This window comes from Macrobrachium rosenbergii, chromosome 58 (genome assembly GCF_040412425.1).
Source record: "Macrobrachium rosenbergii isolate ZJJX-2024 chromosome 58, ASM4041242v1, whole genome shotgun sequence".
In the NCBI taxonomy this organism is placed as follows: domain Eukaryota; kingdom Metazoa; phylum Arthropoda; class Malacostraca; order Decapoda; family Palaemonidae; genus Macrobrachium; species Macrobrachium rosenbergii.
The window spans coordinates 13,683,878-13,702,328 of NC_089798.1; the positions used below are offsets into that span (position 1 = coordinate 13,683,878).

General features: G+C 45.6%; 2 protein-coding genes across 6 annotated transcripts in view; one reads left to right on the top strand and one right to left on the bottom strand.

Annotated features, from left to right (window-relative positions):
• The window catches only part of LOC136837312 (TIMELESS-interacting protein), a 129,498-nt gene extending 111,362 nt beyond the window's left edge, over nucleotides 1–18,136 (bottom strand). Inside the window, exon 1 of one of the 5 annotated variants that reach the window (XM_067102063.1) lies at nucleotides 18,012–18,136. The gene's annotated coding sequence lies outside the window, so the exon portion shown is untranslated. Of the gene's footprint in view, nucleotides 1–17,945; nucleotides 17,965–17,990 lie in introns of those variants that run through there. The other 4 variants (XM_067102062.1, XM_067102064.1, XM_067102066.1 and 1 more) reach the window with 4 other exon arrangements.
• Nucleotides 6,833–7,288, top strand: LOC136837263 (110 kDa antigen-like). Its single transcript, XM_067102002.1, has one exon. It carries the CDS (start codon nucleotides 6,833–6,835, stop codon nucleotides 7,286–7,288), a length of 456 nt encoding a protein of 151 aa, XP_066958103.1.
• Nucleotides 18,137–18,451: the final 315 nt, after the last annotated feature.

Genomic DNA, 18,451 nt, shown 5'->3' on the forward strand with positions numbered 1-18,451 from the left:
AAAATACGCATCCTGGAGGTCCAGTGAGGCCATCCAGTCATGCTGTCTGACTGCAACTAGAACCGATTTTGTCGTTTCCATAGCGACCTTTGGTTGCAATCACGTCTAGCACCGGTCTCTAACCCCCCAAGCATTTGGGGATCAGGAATAACCGAATGTAGAATCCAGGGGAATTCGGATCTTGAACTCTCTGTCTGGTTTCCTTTTGCAACATCATAGACACTTGTTGCTGTAGAGCCTTTGCCTTGGTTCTGTCGTTGCATTTTGACAGAAAGGACTATTGGTCTTGTTACTAGAGGGGGGCCTCCTCAGGAAAGCGATCTTGTACCCCTCTTAGAAGACCTTTGTTGGCCGAACCGGATGAACTTCAGACTGTCATTCGTTGGGCCGGAGTTCAATTCCCGCGGTCGGCTGATGAAGAGTTAGAGGGATTTATTTCTAGTTAAAACTAAGGTATTTATATCATTACCCCTCTTAGAGTAACTGAATGGACAATAGGTCCACTCTCCTTCTCTCCCACACTTGCTAGAAGCTGGACAGCCTGGCTCTTACCGCTGTCTGCAAGAGAAGAAAGTCATGTCCTCCTTTTTCCCTATGTAGAGGCTCTTCTCGTTATCATTCATCTACCCGTCCTAGAGGAACCTCTATCGGAGGGCCGACCACGAAAGAGCTCAGACACCTGAAGCACAGGAGCCTCAGCCTTACTCTTTTAGCGATGAAAGTCGTTGGTAGGACTTTTCTAGCTGTTTTAGATATTAGATCTTACGTGGTTTTCAGGGCCAAGGATGAAAAGACCTCTTTACCAAATCTTGAGAGAAGAGGCGAGAGGAAAAAAGGGGCATAAAACAGTTCTGATTTTGACTGGACGTGACCCCATTAGCCAGGAAAGATCAAAGATGGGCATTTTCTTCAGGATTCCCAAAAGAAAGCGTGCGGCTGATTCATTGGCACCACCTCCAAGTCCTTTATCCATACACGACATCAGATATATGAGTTCTTCGGTGTCAGTCGTGTTGAATAATTCCATCTTTCTTCCTCAAGCTCCCGGGGTCCAGTCCAGAAAATTACAAACCTCAAAGGTCCTAAGAATTCCTTTGAGGGGGAGGTCTAACTCTGATGTTGACCAACAAAACTTCGTTTTCCCATGGCCACTCGACTAGAAGAGTCAACAAGATTCGAGAAGTCTCCCTGGGAAGAGGCAGGTATTCCAAGGCCGAGCGATTCTCCAGTTTGATAGCAAACGCTAAATCTTGAAGCCAGTTTGGCTGGAGAAAAAACAAAGGCTGTCTTTTATTGTTCCTTCTTCGAAAGTATCCACTCATTCAAAACTTTAAGCCCTCTCTTGGACGAGCGGAAAAACCTTCAGAATACTGCCCTCTTAAACGCCTTCCCAAAAGTAAATTCTGAAGGCGGGGATTCTCTGGAAAAAACTTCCAAAATAGCTTCATAAGTCTTTTAAAGTCTGATGAAAGCTGATGGCCTTTTATATCGTCTTCGTCAGAAAACTCTACAATAGGATTCACAGGAGAATGCGGGATTATCATTCTCCTTTTCCGATTGTCCGAAGACCGAAATAGCGACGCCTTTCAAAATATTATCATAACGTTCGGCGTCCAGGAGTCCAGTCTCTTGACGCTGCGTTCATTTTCTTAAAGCTTAACATCTTGGCGGCCAGCCTCATGACGACGCACGTCCTGGAGTCCAGCTTCGACACTTGACGCCCTGGTGTCCAGCTTCTCAACGCCCGACGCCCTGGCGCCCAGCCTCGGCGCTGATGGCCTGGTGTCCAGTTTCTCGACGCCTGACGTCCTGGCGTCCAGCTTTTCGACGCTCGACGCCCTGGCGTCCAGCTTCTCGACGCCTGGCTACCTCCTGGCGTCCAAACTTGTAATGTTCGCTGATCCGCCAAACCTAGAGGTTACTTGAGAACTGGCCGCCAGTGCGACATCGGTCAAAAGCTTCCTCAGGTTGACGTTGTTGCTGCATCTGAGCTGTGAGAGCTTTTTGTTGTATTCCGTTTTCGGACGCTTGACGCCAGTGCATCCCGTGCTCAGAGTTACCTTTGCGATGGGGACTGCGTCGTCCGACGACGAAGAGAACAACATTACCTCGCCTTTCCTATGGCGAGGGTGAGCGTCCTGGGAAACATCAACAGGTACGCTCGAGGGGACGACTGCTCGGTAGCTAAAGCCTCTCGCCTCCCTTCGTCTGTCGACTTTCCTTCTCACAGGGGTTGGTGAGCTTGGAAGAGGTCTAGGACTAGGAGCACGACAGGACCGAGCGGTCGCACCCTCCACTGCACTTGCACTAACAACATATTAACACTTGTATTTTTTAGATCTCTTATTGTCGATCACATATTATCCCTGTCTTCTGAGAGGGATTTTACCTGTTGGGCCAGGGCCTGAATGGCGGCCAACATATCTTTAAGTGTTGGGTCCTTACCTGTTTCAGTAGGGGGTTCAGAGACTACCATTACGGGAGAAGGATCAATAGGATAGTTAGCAAGGGGAAAAGAATTAACTATTCCCTGGTTATATCAAGAAGAGTGAGACACAGTACTCTTAGTTCTTCTGAGCCGGTCTTTCAAGCTTTCTCACATATACACCGACTATAAGCAAACCATTCCCGTTCTTCACATATACTAAGTGGGGACCCAAGGAGACTTTAGCAAGCCGCTTGCACCCCCACACACATTCTCACACTCGATGAAGAGTCAGGTATGTTGTAAGAAATTCTAAAAGCAAACAAAACAAAGCAAAGCCAAAGTGTATCTTCACCAAAATAAGTTGTGAAAAACACGGGCTAAAGAGCGAAATTCCATCGATGTTACCGACACAGCGGCAGGGAAGATCTGAGGAATAGTTGGAATGGTTCCAGGTACCTGGGTAGAGGGCGCACAGGTGGTTCACCTGACTACCGATCGGCGATTGCCGCGAGTTTTGAAATTCTGCCGTGACGTCAGGGACTTAAGCTATATATATAACTACCAGGTAAGTTAGATGTTTGAAAATTTATTTTTTAATTACTTACCTCTCCATTATAAAAGCTTTTACTTCGTGCCAGCGGTAGTTCGACAGATTGAAAAAAAATGAGACCAGTCAGTTTTCTATGAATATCTGTTTCTATCCATCTACTTCCCTCACCCCCTACCAAGGGAACAATAGGTACAAACACCTGTAGCTGGTCAGCCTACTTCTGTCCATTTTGAATGTGGGGAGGTAGGGAGGGCAACTGATACAATGAGAAGATAAGTATTTAAAAAATAAATCTTAAATTAAGTATACATATTTTTTAAATGAACCTTACCTTTCCATTATATAGCAGATTCACACATTTACAGTAAAAGCCCCATATTCACGGGGGATGCGTACCGCAACCTCCCAGCGAGTAGTTAACACCCCCTCTAAAAATGTTTATAACTACCTATCTTGAAAGTTCAAATACCAAATGTATACCTTAAACTAGCATCCTACATCAAATATACCTTAAACTATTATCCTATTACTATATTAATCTTTGAAATGATATTATTAATATTATTTCAAAGTCATCTTAAATACTTTACCTTTAAAAATAGATATGTACGTATTTCTACCCTTTCCTGCCAATAACAGAGAGAGAGAGAGAGAGAGCGAGTACAGTAAACCCCCAATATTCACGTGAATACTTAAAACCCTTAAAAGAAAAATTAGAACTGCCCATTTTGATGGTTCAAACATGAAAAAAAGCTCTAAAAATGCTTACACAGGTATTATCCTACTTACGATGGGGTTATGTTCCAAAAAACCCATCGTTTGTTGGAAAAAACGTATCTCGAATATAGCCTAGCCTACACAAGGGTATGCAGTATCATGTATACATATAGGGTAGCCTAGCCTACACTATAAAATATACTCTATACATAACAGTATAGTAATTATTAATATCAGCTAATTCTGGAGGTTCATGCAGTGACTTACGATAATTCAATACAAAGAGAAACTGAATAGCAAATAAGAATTAACTTAGCCTACACTATGGTATATTATATACATATACGGTAGCCTAGCCTACATTATACAGTACTGTACTCTATATTCACATATTAATATTGTATTATACAATCATCAACATAACGAACATGCATCTTTTCCATGGATCTTTTAAAATGTTATGCTTTCCTCACTGTATCCAATAATACTGTATATATTCTTATATTACTCTTGTATTATAAATTGCGATCATAGCAATCAATGCTTTGGTTTAGAAATCGACTATGCAGTAAGTTCATTTCGCAGTATTTAACTCAGTTCAGAGTGCTTTTCTTGCTTCTAGTTAGCGTAAATGAATCTCTAGATACAGTAAACCCCCCATATTTGTGGGGGATGCGTACCACACCCCCCGCAAATACTTAAAACTCTTTTAAAAACACTTAGAACTGCCCATTTTGATAGTTCAAACACAGAAAAAACTCTAAAAATGCTTATACCTGAGTATTTTAATAGTTTTATCACAAAAAGTGCATTTTGTCATAATTATTATATGAAAACAGTAATTAGTGAATATTTCTCAGTGAAAAATACCTCGAATGGGTGAATTTTCCACGAATAATGTCTATACATTCTACAGAGAAATCCGCGAATAGGTGAGTCCGCGAATCGTGAGACCGCAAATATAAGGGGGAGGGGTTTACTGTATATGGGGCAAGGTTATTTTTCGTTATACAAAGTGTTTTTAAGTCAAAATATAACTTAAATACGTCTCGTTGTGAAATTAACTTTTTTTCATTAACAGATGACGCTGGTCATCTGGGGGAATGTTTTTGTGTAAAAAAAATCAAGATTCTGTTCGCTATTTTCACTTAATTTCATCATAATATGAGCTTTACAGTACATATTTATCATTTATCAGCGTGAAAACAGTAGTAATTTGTTTTTTCATGCCCAGTAGTTTTGGTTGAAATACTTTCTCTTCAATTTTAATTACAGTCAAGTTTCATCCATGTTACCGATGCACGATAATTTAGTCATTAGCAGCTTGAACATTGTTTTCTCAGCTTCAGCTACAACTTGCAGCTTAAATTTATAGATGTATTTCCTTGCCGATCTTTTATCCACAGCGAATGAGGGTATAACGTAAAAATATATCAGTCCTATTCTACTTAATGTCATTTGTAACATAACTATGGTAATTGTTTACTACTGTGCGATGGTTGCAATACAAGCAAAACGGCTGTTGCTATCCGATTCGGTTATAAGAAAAACAAGTTTCTCGTTCGGTTGTTTATGGCTGTATGCATTTACGCAAGAGTTAATGTCACTAACAATACTTTTATCATTCTCTTTTACTTTTTTAACTAGAAAATGGGATAAAGAGATGGAGGAAAAGAAGTTGGTTTATTGTAATTTGGTCTCTCTCACTGCCTGATTGTATGGTGCATCCATGCTAAATTTAAAAATATTTTATAAATATTGTCATACTGGTATTACTGCTTACCCCATCACAAAATCGAATTATCGTAAGGGGAATTATCGTAACTCAAGCACTACCTGGGTACCTGAGTATTTTAATAGTTTTATTACAAAATTGCATTTAGTCATGAAAATGATATGAAAATACAGTAATTAGTGAATATTTCTCAATGAAAAATACCGCGAAAGGGCAAATTTTCTGTGAATAATGAGTATACTGTATATGTTCCATAGAGAAATCCGCTAATAGATGAGTCGCAAATCATGAGAACACAAATACGGGGGGTTTATTGTATATCTTTCTATCAACCACTCTCCCTTTCTATCTATCCATCTCTCACATTTTGAGTACCCTTTGAGAGAGAGAGAGAGAGAGAGAGAGAGAGAGAGAGAGAGAGAGAGAGAGAGAGAGAGAGTGTGTGTGTGTGTGTGTGTGTGTGTGTGTGTGTGTGTGTGTGTGTGTGTGTGTGTGTGTGTGTGTGTGTGTGTGTGTGTGTTCCTGATTCAAGCTACCTTTTATACATTTTTCAGAAGATACCTTACATCCTTGTCAGAAATATAATTTCCTAACAATGTAAGACATTGCAAGCTCTCTAACCATATGTATTTGAAACTTCTTCCTAATTTGTAAACAGAACTGTTAATCATTCTTCAGTTTTGAGAAAACACATCTGACTGTATACAATGTCCCTCCGTGTTCTTCTAATGTCAAATCTACTTTTCAGCTTGCAAGAGTTCTTGACCTGTCAGAGATTTTGTATCAGTAAATTAGAAAACACCTTGACTCTGCCTCTTACTCACCAACTCATTATACTGGTGACCCTGAAGATGACTGACGCAACCACCACCAGTACCAGCCCACCCAACAACAACGCTGCAGCAGCAAACATAGGCCTACTGCCCTTCACAACCAACAACCCATAGGCCTGGTTCTTCAGAACAGAGACCATCTTCAGGTCAAAGAAGATCTCCTCTTCATCCCGCAAAGCCAACGCCATCCTCAAGTTCCTGCCAAATGACATCTTCGAGCAGATCACAGAATGGCTTGCTGACCAAAAGACAACCTTCACCTACAAAACACTGAAGATCCAACTAAGGTCATCCCTCAGCATGCCGGCCGCCTTAGAGCTAGGAAATTCCTAGACAATGTAAGGGCAGCAATAGGAGATCAGTGGCCATTGCGCATCTACAAGCAACAATGGCACATAATTACAACCCCTACCACAGACAGCCGCACAGAAACTACATTGGACCTTGTGAGAAAGGTCCCACTTACAAAATTACCCAGACAAACAGTCGCAGCCAGCCCCAACGCATCAACAGTGAACCTCAAAGATTTCCTGAAGACAATTGATGCTGTCCACCTGGCCCACAAGTCAATGGAGCTTACACAACCAACCGTAGCAGCAGCCGCCCGACAGCCACAACAGCAGCAGACCAACACAGAGACAGACAGTGATCCAAAGGGCCCCACTGACAAGTCGATGGAGCTTACACAACCAACCGTAGCAGCAGCCACCCAACAGCCACAACAGCAGCAGACCAACACAGAGACAGACAGTGATCCAAAGGGCCCCACTGACAAGTCGATGGAGCTTACACAACCAACCGTAGCAGCAGCCACCCAACAGCCACAACAGCAGCAGACCAACACAGAGACAGACAGTGATCCAAAGGGCCCCACTGACAAGTCGATGGAGCTTACACAACCAACCGTAGCAGCAGCCACCCAACAGCCACAACAGCAGCAGACCAACACAGAGACAGACAGTGATCCAAAGGGCCCCACTGACAAGTCGATGGAGCTTACACAACCAAACAGAGACAGACAGTGATCCAAAGGGCCCCGCCACCCTCATGCACCACTACCAGAGCTCCAGGTGGAACAACAAACCAAAATACAAGGCCAAAACAGAAGAACGTCCCAAGGGAATTTGTTTCTACCACTGAAGGTTCGGGAGCAGAGCCCAACAATGTGAAAATGATTGCCGCTTGTCAAAAACATGCAAAAAGATCGCAATAGCTGTCATGTTTACTCTCCATATGTCATTCTTACTTCTACTACTCATGGCTTAATATGTCAATTGTCCCGGCTTACATTCGGAGGCTACCATTCATTTTAGGACAATTATCTCAGACTAGCCTATACATAACGACTCAATCCTGGGCATAGGCCAAACAAGTGTAACACACCGGCCTAGGTCAATAAATCCCGGATTACTCTTAGCTTGGACTGGTACTTGACGTCGTAGACGGACGCATCTTCATTTTGTAGTTAGGGTTGAGGGAAACGCCGACTCCCACGGGTTGTTTAATGCTTCTTAGTAGGTTACATGGTGTAAACAACTTATTCCTAATGTTCCTTCCATAGCTTTTAGAACTGGTTCTTAAATAGGTACTTATACTGGTTCTTGTACAGATATCCTATACTGGTTCATGTATTACGAATGCCCTAGACTGGTTCGTGTATTACGAATGCCCTAGACTGGTTCCCTGTAATACAAAAAGTTCATTTAGGACAGCCATCTTGTGCCGAAAGCATGCAGTCCTTAGCCTAGGCTTTGCTGTGCTCATGCCTAACTTAACTGTTATATTACACAGTTAGCCTGGCTTTTCATGCATAAGAGGTGTAATTGAAGTCAAGAATTGATATATATTCATAAAATCATGGAAGAATATCACACATCTTAGCCTATGGTTGGTGGCACTGCAACCACATGCAAGCTCATCATGTTGCAACTTACGTAACATTACCATAACAACTCTCGGTAATTTGCTGTTACATTAAGGCAAAGATACACAAGAACACTATTAAGTGTTATGGCAACATGTACAACATAAACTAAGATATGTGCATACCTTTTACAAGGGAGAAATATGGCATTTCAAATGAAAATAAGGGGAACTACATCCCTTTCCCCTCTGAAGTCGCCACACTGCGTCTTGAACAGTGCGGGTTGAGCTTACACAACTACGCACTTGGTTGAACTTACGCACTTATGTGATGCACACTCGATCATAGACAATCTCAATTTCGAGTGGTTAAGTCAACTTATTGATAAGATGAAAACCAATTCGTTTTTCCAGTCCACCAATTATGAAGGGTATTGTCATTAATTCAAAAGAAGGATTTCCATCATTACATAGCGACCCAACAAAAACATCAGCAGTGGGCTGACCGGTTGCCTTGTAAGAGACACTGCGCCTGCTTTCTGCTGTCTTTCTTCCAGGTACAGACAAAAATGACTCAATGTGTTTTTTCATCGAAGACGAAACATCAAATACAGAGTTCCTGGTCAACACCGGCATATTCAAATCATTCATGCTAGCCAACCTGCACGGACACCTCCATCCAACCTCCAGTACCCTACATGCATCGACTGCCCTGAAAATATATGGAAAAAATACCATGAAAGTGTCACTTGGCGGGAAGAAGTACAACTAGACGTTCGTCACAGCAGACATAACAATCGCACTTTTAGGAGCAGACTTCCACAAGTCAATGGAGCTTACACAACCAACCGTAGCAGCAGCTGCCCGACAGCCACAACAGCAGCAGACCAACACAGAGACAGACAGTGATCCAAAGGGCCCCGCCACCCTCATGCACCACTACCAGAGCTCCAGGTGGAACAACAAACCAAAATACAAGGCCAAAACAGAAGAATGTCCCAAGGGAATTTGTTTCTACCACTGAAGGTTCGGGAGCAGAGCCCAACAATGTGAAAATGATTGCCGAATGTCAAAAACATGCAAAAAGATCCCAACAAAAACATCAGCAGTGGGCTGACAGGTTGCCTTGTAAGAGACACCGCACCTGCTTTCTGCTGTCTTTCTTCCAAGTACAGTACAGGCGAAAATGATTCGATGTGTTTTTTCATCGAAGACGAAACATCAAATACTGTACAGAGTTCCTGGTCGACATCAGCATATTCAAATCATTCATGCTAGCCAACCTGCATGAACGCCTCCATCCAACCTCCAATACCCTACAAGCGTCGACTGCCAGCAGAGCCCCCTGAAAATATACGGAAAAAATACCATGAAAGTGTAGTTTGGCGGGAAGAAGTACAACTAGACATTCGTCACAGCAGACATAACAATTGCACTTTTAGGAGCAAACTTCCTAAAAGCCCACGACATGCTGGCAGCCATAGCAAAACAGCAGCTGATCACACAACCCTGCCACGTAGCCCCACTCACACTGACTCCAGCACCAGATAAGTTGCTTCCTACAGGAATTCCCAGAGGTATTTAAGCACAACCTGACCAAACCCGCAAAGCACCACATCCAGCACCACAGTCACCGAAGGTCCCCCGGTGGATGCCCATTTTAGACATTTGGCCCCAGAAAAACTCGCCCAAGGCAAACAAGCTTTCCGGGATATGGAATGGGCAGGAATATGCCAAAAAGCCTCCAGCCCCTGGACATCTCCCCTACACATGGTACCAAAACCTGATGGCACATGGCGACCCTGCAGTGACTAACGGAGAATCAACATCAAGACAGTACCTGACAGGTACCCACTGCCAAACATCACTGACATAACCAACCAGATGGAGGGCACTAAAATATTTACGAAGATCGACCTGTTGAAGGGATACTTCCAAGTCCAAATCGCAAAGAAGGACATAGAAAAAACAGCCATTATCACCCCCTTCAACACATACACCTTCAACTACAGCTGCTTCAGCCTTTGGAACTCACATGCTATCTTCCGTCTGATGGATGAAATCTACATCAACAATATACTGTACTGATATTCAGCCCCAACATCAAACAGCACATGAGAGATGTTAGGCAGGTCTTGCAAATACTTAAAGAAAACAGACTTATAGTCTGAAAAGATAAATGCGAATGGGCAAAACCAGTAGTGGAATTCCTGGACCACCAAATAAGCCCCGACGCTATCAAGCCCCCTCCCGACAAGGGTCCAAGCAATCACCGACTTCCCAAAACCAAGCAGAAACTCCCAAGTACGGAGCTTCTCCAGTTGCAGAAGACAGATACTTCTGCCTTATCAAACAAGAAGGAGGCAAACAGAACACCACCTTTCCGACTTCTCTCTTCTCTGCTAACCAGGCATTCATTTGGGCGAAAGCTTTCTTCAAAGACGACAATAACACCATATGTGGAAGTCTGGCTGTACCTGCTGGTTGTCGCATCAAGTAGGCTGAACCCGGTGATGAAGGGACATGACGGGTAGCAGACTAGGAAAAAACCGAGTAGTGCCAAGTAACTAGAAGCGAGCTGTTCCTCTTCTACAGGTTCCTCAACAGACAAAGCAGGTGATCCTGGGGGTTCCACGGTCTCCTGCACTACGGGAGTTGCCTTTTGAAAAAGGTTCAACACTACTATCAAGCCGAAGTTGAATTGGTGCCAACGAGAGATCTTGGATCAGACCGAAATTCTCTTGAAGAATCAACAGTAGCAAGAGCTTCGAGAGAGGTGCCCCCAGAGGCTGGACACATAGGCGTTGGGCACCCACTCGCTGTCAAAGCAGACACTGACTCCCACAACTCCTCTGAAGCAGTTGCGGTACTCGAGGACACTTGGCGCCCCTAAGATGGGCGCTCGGCGAACTGATGTTGAAACTCCGAGCAGTCATACACTGCTTCTTCCAACTCGGAATCTGGGCACCCACGGACTGGGAAGGTGGAAACTGCGTGCTCATGAGATGGGCGCTCAGCCAAAGTACTGTACACTCATATGGTGTGTGCTCGGACACTGGGCGCCGCTCGAACACTTGGTGCCGCAAAGACAGACTGGCACACACCCTTTTGGGGTCGGAACGCACTTTTGCACCTGAATGGGAACAAGAATCTCTCGCTGGTGACTCCCAAAAACTACAAGAAGGGAGAGGGCTACGTTTTCTCTCTACCGCTCGCTTACGAGGCGGGGGCAAATCTGAATCCAAGTAAGCGCTTGGCCTTTTCAATGGCTTCGATACTTTCGTGACACGTCCCCTGCGCTTCTTTGATGCAGGAGAATCTGATTCACTAGCCATAGCCTGGGATCGAACAACAGGCTTGGATGAGGCAACGACTGCTCGAGGGCAAACCCCACCAACCTCCCTTGGACTGCCAGTTTGCTTCCTCCCATGCGTGCAAGGGGAGTTTAGCAGGGACCTTGGTCTAGAAGCATCGGTGGGAGACAGCCGCCACCTCCACTGACACTTCACTCGACACTACACTATTAAACTTGTCCATTAGGACCTTAACAGAATTCCCAATCTGGGAAACAGTATTAACATGTAAATTAAATTTTTTATCTACCCGTGCTTCTAAGCTGGCAATGGCATTGGGTTCAGCAAAGTGAGAGCTACGTAACAGAGTGACAGGAAAAGCTGGAGGACTGGAAATGGGAGAAAAAGTCGTCCCAGGTGTCAAGGGGATAGGCATAGCATCAATAACAACCCCTGGAGAATGACGTGTACTAGAGGAAGCCTTAGCTTCGGCGCTAGCTGTAGCTTTTCTAATTTGGTCATGCTGCAATTTGTCCAAGTGTGTTTGTAAAGTCTTCCATTTCCCCCTATCCCAGTCCATACATTCGTCACAATTCAAATCTGGAGAACAAATTTGTACCTTACAAGTACTACAATCGAAGATATAAATCCAAATTCTGGCTAAGCTAAATAGCTGCGCTACCAAAAGCAAAAAGTACTTCACCAAAGGCGATCTCCGACCATCTGGCGAAAAAGAATCAAGAGCTGCTATAACTGGTGTTCAGTCATTAACCGGCAGAAACGAATTGAGCTCTTTAGCTACATTGTACCTATTCTTCCCTGGTAGTGAGTGGGGCAGCATACCTACACCCAAAACAAAAGAGCGCTACCGCAAATTTCAAATTTTGAGCTGTCGCATAAAGTGGAAACTATAGCTATGTAATTATTTGGGAAGTTACTTATATAAGAATACAATTTACTATCGAAAATCGTGATTTGTTCCAACACGATATACAAACCATCGGTCCTTTACATTGAGCTGTCGAGTGCGCTATAGAACACTCGAGTACCTGCAAATGTCGACATATGAAACAGGAGGAAAAAACAATTACCTCTTGTTTGTCGACAAATGCCACTACTGTGGTTTTGCTGTTAAACGAAACCATTGAGTGTCGCAAAACTCATCTTGAATTCTCAGATGGCCAAAAGGCTGCCCTGAGCCCAGGACAGTGATGAGAAGGTACTAATCGTCTCAGTCACACACCTTCAAGACAAAGCCTCTACCAGTGTGAGCCTATTCCTCGACTGGTGAATCAGTAATAGACATACGATATGAGGGGAACATGCACGCATATTAGAAGGTTCCTTCAATCAAGCATTAGCCGAACTCTTTCCTCATACTTCGAAGAGGAAAGAGGGACGGAAGAATGGAAGCAGACCTCCATTCTCCGCCATGGGGAAGCTTCTGCAAGATGACAGGATACCGAGACAATTAGTGCTAGCCGGGCTGGCATTTCCCAAATCGGGAGCACGGGAGAGGAAGCGGGATGGAAGTTTGATGAAAAGAATTGCCTAGACCTAAGGGAAATTGATACTTCTCCTGAAGGAATCCATTCCCAGGTCTCGGCAATGTCGCTGCCAGCTCCAGAGACTTGATAAGTATCATTTCATCCAGGCATCAGCAGTAGGAGAACTTCTTCCCAGTCGATACTTCTTTCTCTCTTCCCTTCTTCCCTCCTCCCTATGGAAAAGAGGGCGGAAAGAGACACAGTTATGAGCACTTTCCTAGAAGGGAAGAAGAGGGCTATGTGTTCCGCAATCTTCTTCCAAAGCCTGGGACTTCTTAGGAGTTGAGGGGGGCTGGCTTGAACTCAAGGTCGAGTCGAGATGACTAAGACCCCAAGGTCTTGGCCATTGTCCAAAGGACAAGGCAGTGCCCTGGTACAAACCTTGTTTACTGAGGTATCTGGCAAATCTCTGAAAGAGAAAGGCAGAACAAAGTAAAGGTTTGTTCTTAAGGGTCGAGCCAACTTGGGACTTACGCAACCGGAGATACAAATTGGGACAAAGTCCTTCTTCTTAGCACCAGAATTGCCTAGAGAACTGCAGTCGACAAGACCCTCCGAGGCAAGAAGAATTCATAGTCTGTCAAGGCAGGGGAGAAGCTTGGTGTCTCGACCTGAATGAACTCCTTCTCCAAAGAAAAGAATTCATCTGGTCGAGAACACTCTCGGAAGCAAGGACTGCGGCAGCCCCCGACACTCTCAACCCCTCGGGAACTGCAAGTGTTGCGAGTGATGAGGATTATTCATTGGGAGAGCCGTGGTCCTGTCCCGGGGATCCTCACGCTGACGAATTGGCGCGAAGTTCTCAAAAATACGAGGGCAATCACAACTTGAAGAGGAAGACCCTCACTGCATCCGAAGCGTGAAACTCCTGTACCTCTCCCCTTGGAGGGAGACCTTGACAGATCCCATAAAACCCTCCTCAGCTACCTGGTTGTATTACAAGACAATAGGGGGACCGACACCCAAAGCACGCCAGGCAGCCGAACTCTGAAGACGAATTCGTCGGAGCTCTCTCTGTCCGTCTCGCGCCTCTCGGAACAACCGAGAGGAAAAGAGAACAGGTGAGGAGAAAGAGTACCCTACCTGTACGACCAGCAGGAGAGGCGGACCGTGAGTGATAATCAACTGAAGATTACTGCCACACGGGGGAGGGAGAGCGCTTGTTCTGTGGCAAAGTACTTACCTGGGAAGAGCAGAAAGCTCACTCGAACAGAGCCGAGAACCCAATTCGGAAGAACCGAGTGGGGCTGAGCCAAGCTGCACCAAACACGATCCAGGGGTGGCATGTGGTGGACTGGGAGGCAGGTGGGTCAAGCCGAGCTGAGCAGAGTTGAGTTGAGCCGAGCAGAGCCAGTCTCGCAAGCGCAACCAAGGGCTGGGCGGGGCGAGCAAGCCAAGCGGATCATGTGAACACAATCAGAACTGGACAGGGCGCAACTTTTCTGCCATGAACTATTGCTAGTCTCCCGAACTCTAAACTCCTTCGAGGCCGAGGCCCCTCAAGAAGAAGGTTCAAAGGGGAATTCTGTGTCTGCTATCCTGCATGCTCGAACCCTGTGGTTTGAGACAAGAGGATGAATCCTAGCCAAGCAACCGAAGCAGCTGGTGGGCAGTATCAAGACACCTGGCGTCTCAGCACCCAGACACCTGGCATCTCAGCACCCAGACACTTGGCATCTCGGCACCTAGACACCTGGCGTCCCGGCACCCAGACAACTGGGTGTCTCGGCACTTTCTCTCGTCAGGAGAGCGCTCGTGATTCATATGATTCAAGCGACCCACGAGACTCCCAAATATCGGGAGCGGCTGCTTTCGGTTTCCTAAGAGATCGAAAAGAGCCAGGCACAGAACCAGTCTTAGACGCAGACTTCTAAGACCTGGCAATGATGGAGCGGCCTCGAGCGGCTCCCGAAATGCCAGACTCCACAGGAGAATGCGAACTGGTTCCCGCCCAAGGGCGAGAAGAGCCAACGAGAGAAACTTGTCTCCCGGAAGAGAATCAGTCCCCTAGAAGTTCCACAGGGCTCCCGAAGGGAATCTCTTCCCTGCTTTTTCTGGTGTTTGAACCGATAGGATCAAGACACCGGACTGGGAACCTGACGGAGCACTGGCAAGCACTCAGGTAGCGCTTGTGGTGCTGGCCGGAAGGGCCGAATCACCTGGGTGCCTTGGCCCTTTCTCTTGCACTGCTCCCGAACTGGGCCGAGGAGAGTACTCTCCAGACCAGATCGGGATACTCGATATTCCACCAAATCTCAAGCACTCGGAGCGGCTCGCGAACGAGTGCCCAAAGCAGCCCCGTCTTAGAGACGGAACCTCTAAGACTGGGAATGGGATCGCAAACCGAGGTCTGCACACCCGTGGCTCCCAAAACACAAAGCCCAGGGCTATGTGAGTCGGTTTCTTAACCCAAAGGTTGGAAAGAGCCATAAGAAACCCACTGCCTCCTGGGAAGTAGGAAGTCCTTAGACGTCCAAGGGTATCAAGGGGAAAGAAGTAGCCTTCCTCTCCTTCGGCCGACAGAGGTCTGTCTGGTTCCCGTGAACCCCTCAAACCTTGGGAGAGGAAGGGAAGAGGCAGCAGAAGATGAAATCGAAGATAAGTTGAAGAAGACGTCGGCTATTTCCACAGGGCGACTTCCTTCACCTTCACTCAGACATCTTCTACAGGATGGTGGCCACGGAACACTGTAACCTCCAGGGCAGCTAGACAGGAACACAATGGAAGCAGCCCAGGACACCAACACCAGGAGAAGCAGCAGGCACAATCAGGATAGCTGATGCAGGAGCTACAGAAGCGGTTCGGAGAGCAGGAGCTACCACCATAGCCAGGAACTTCACTTCCACATCTTCTACAGGATGGTGGACATCGTAACCTTCAGGGCAGCTAGGCAGGAACGTAACGGAAGCAGCCCAGTTCACCACCATCAGGAGAAGCAGCAGGCAAAATCAGGACAGCCAATGCAGGAGCTACGTAAGCTGTTCGGAAGGCAGGAGCTACAGCAACGGCCAGAAACGTCACATGAACGTCGCCAGCAGCGACAGGAACGATTAGGACGGCTGCGGCAGGAGACCAGGAAGAGCCGCCCAGAGACTGTCATCAAGTTAACAGAAGCATAACACAGGAAACAGCAAGAGCAGATGGACCACAGATACGCCAGAGGCAGTCAGCGCCACGGCATACATGAAGGCCAGCAATGACAGCAATTGATGCACATCAACGGGAACAGAGTCGGAATGATCCCGATGTGGAACTATGCCATTCCGACCAGGTACTGTGGTTGATCCCAAAGCAATACTAAATGAACGTCAGGACTCCTTCATGCAAGATATCCCCTGAGACATCCAGCCAACTACTGCTGTGCCTGCGATGCTCACTGTCAACCTGAAAGAAAACGCAAAGATGATTAGTAGAGGGAGACTCCTCTTGCTACGAGGGGAACTGCCCTACACAGCGAGAGGAGGTCCCTTAGAAGAGGTCGCCCGACCACCTGCGCCCCCCCCCTCCTTGCGGTATTTGCCCAACGAGCGAGCGAAGAGGGCAAAGGAGAGAGATCTCTACTGGAGAGAAAGGGAAGAACTTACTGGGAGAGAGAAGGAAGGAGGGGAGGCCACCAAGGGCGCCGTGGAAGCAAAACTTCCCAACAATGCTTGCAACCTCCCCTCAGCAACTCTCTATAGCGCAGGTGGCGAAAATAACACTCAGCACAAGTAGAAAGGAAGTAGTCATGCTGTTGTTCACAGAGTGCGGGAGCCCAAGAAGGGAAGAAAACTCTTACGTCCCGACCAACATAGGGGAGCGAAGATATAACGTCCCAATCTATATCTCCGAACGTACAGGGGAACGCCTTCAGTATCTAAATAAAGGGCTACTGGAAGAGAAGCATTACCACTCGGTTACACTTCTCTAAATACGCCCTTAGCTGTCAAACCCAAGACACAGCACAGGGGAATGGCAGCTTATGCAAGGTTATCACAAATCGTGGGTTTGTATTAATAAATATCACACACACGTAATATATACACAAAAATACAGAAAGCTCCCATCTGGATAAGAAGAGCTGGTAATTCCATACATTAGCTCCACGCCTGTTTTTACCTTTTCAACAAGTTTTTCTACACTTTTAGGGGTTCTGATACTGGCCCTAGGCATCTGTTTGTTGTCGGCCAAATGGAAGAATGTCCCTTCGCCGTGTTTAGTACTGGCCCCGGGGGGCGGGGTACCCATATGTTAACAAGTTATTGCACTTGCCAGACGGGATATGAACCGTTCGAAACAGACATATGAGCTTTTCAGTCGAGAAACACGCCAAGTGCCATTTTTAAAATATAATAAATTAAATTTAAAAATACTTTGACCCAGGATGGCGCTTGGCATGTTTCTCGACTGATAGCCTCATATATCCCCATGCTCTGTCTTGTGAAGATCGCGTGTGGAAACCCCTTGTTGGATGGACTTCGGCGTTAATTACAGGTTAATTAGACTCGAGCTCCAATAATGAAAGGTAAATTCATAATTAGCAATCAAAAAACTGTAGAAAAAGTCAAGTTATTGTGCCGTCGGCGACGCGGAGCTACCCTATAGTTCTACCTAAGAGCTTAACGACAATCAGGCAGAGAGATCCGAAATCACTTCTGCAACGCATGACTGCCGAAAGCAAACTGGAATGTTTACATCCAGGCAGGCGGGTATTCCCGCCTACCTGGCGGTAATTACTGCCTAACCACCTTGCTCAAGAGTTTAATGGCCGTTTCCAGCCTATGCTGAAAGTAATTCCTAATGTAAAGGACCGACGGTTTGTATATCGTTTCGGAACAAATAACCAATTTGCACTTGGGTAAAGACCTGTTACCCTAGATTACCGTAAAATTTAATATTGGCCTATCCTGTTAATATCAGCGTAAGGTTAAAGCGGTTAACGAATAGCTACATACGATACCCATACCATAAACACAGTACACAACTAAACATCCATCTACCTTCAGGAGACAACACATGCTTCACTTCTGCTTCTATATTCTTACTTACTACTGAGTTCCGATTACCTTCGGCAGTTGTCACGAAAAAGCTACCTTTATCCCGACCAAACTTCCAAGAACTAGCAGCGTAGACTGGAGCCTGCCAAGGTTTCTTGTATTCGGCGCGAATCACAGTAGTAATAGTATTATTAGTGAGAATGTCTCTTTGAAACGGCTCCCCTGCTGGCTTTATTTATGCCTTTGGTTGTGCTGGTTTAAGTATATTTTCCCTTTGGTACCATATGTTTTTGATAAATTCTTTTGTATCTTAAGTTCCCTCTCCAGGAAGATCCGTGAATGGTAAGATGATGGCTATTAGCTGTTATTTTTCATCCTGATGTGGTTGTTGCACGTATTTAAAACTAGCAATTTAGAGCATTTCCTACTTTATTAAGTAGGAAAATACTGCCTAAGTTTTCAGTCACTTCTTCACAATATATACATTCAGTATCTTCCCCTTCAAATTT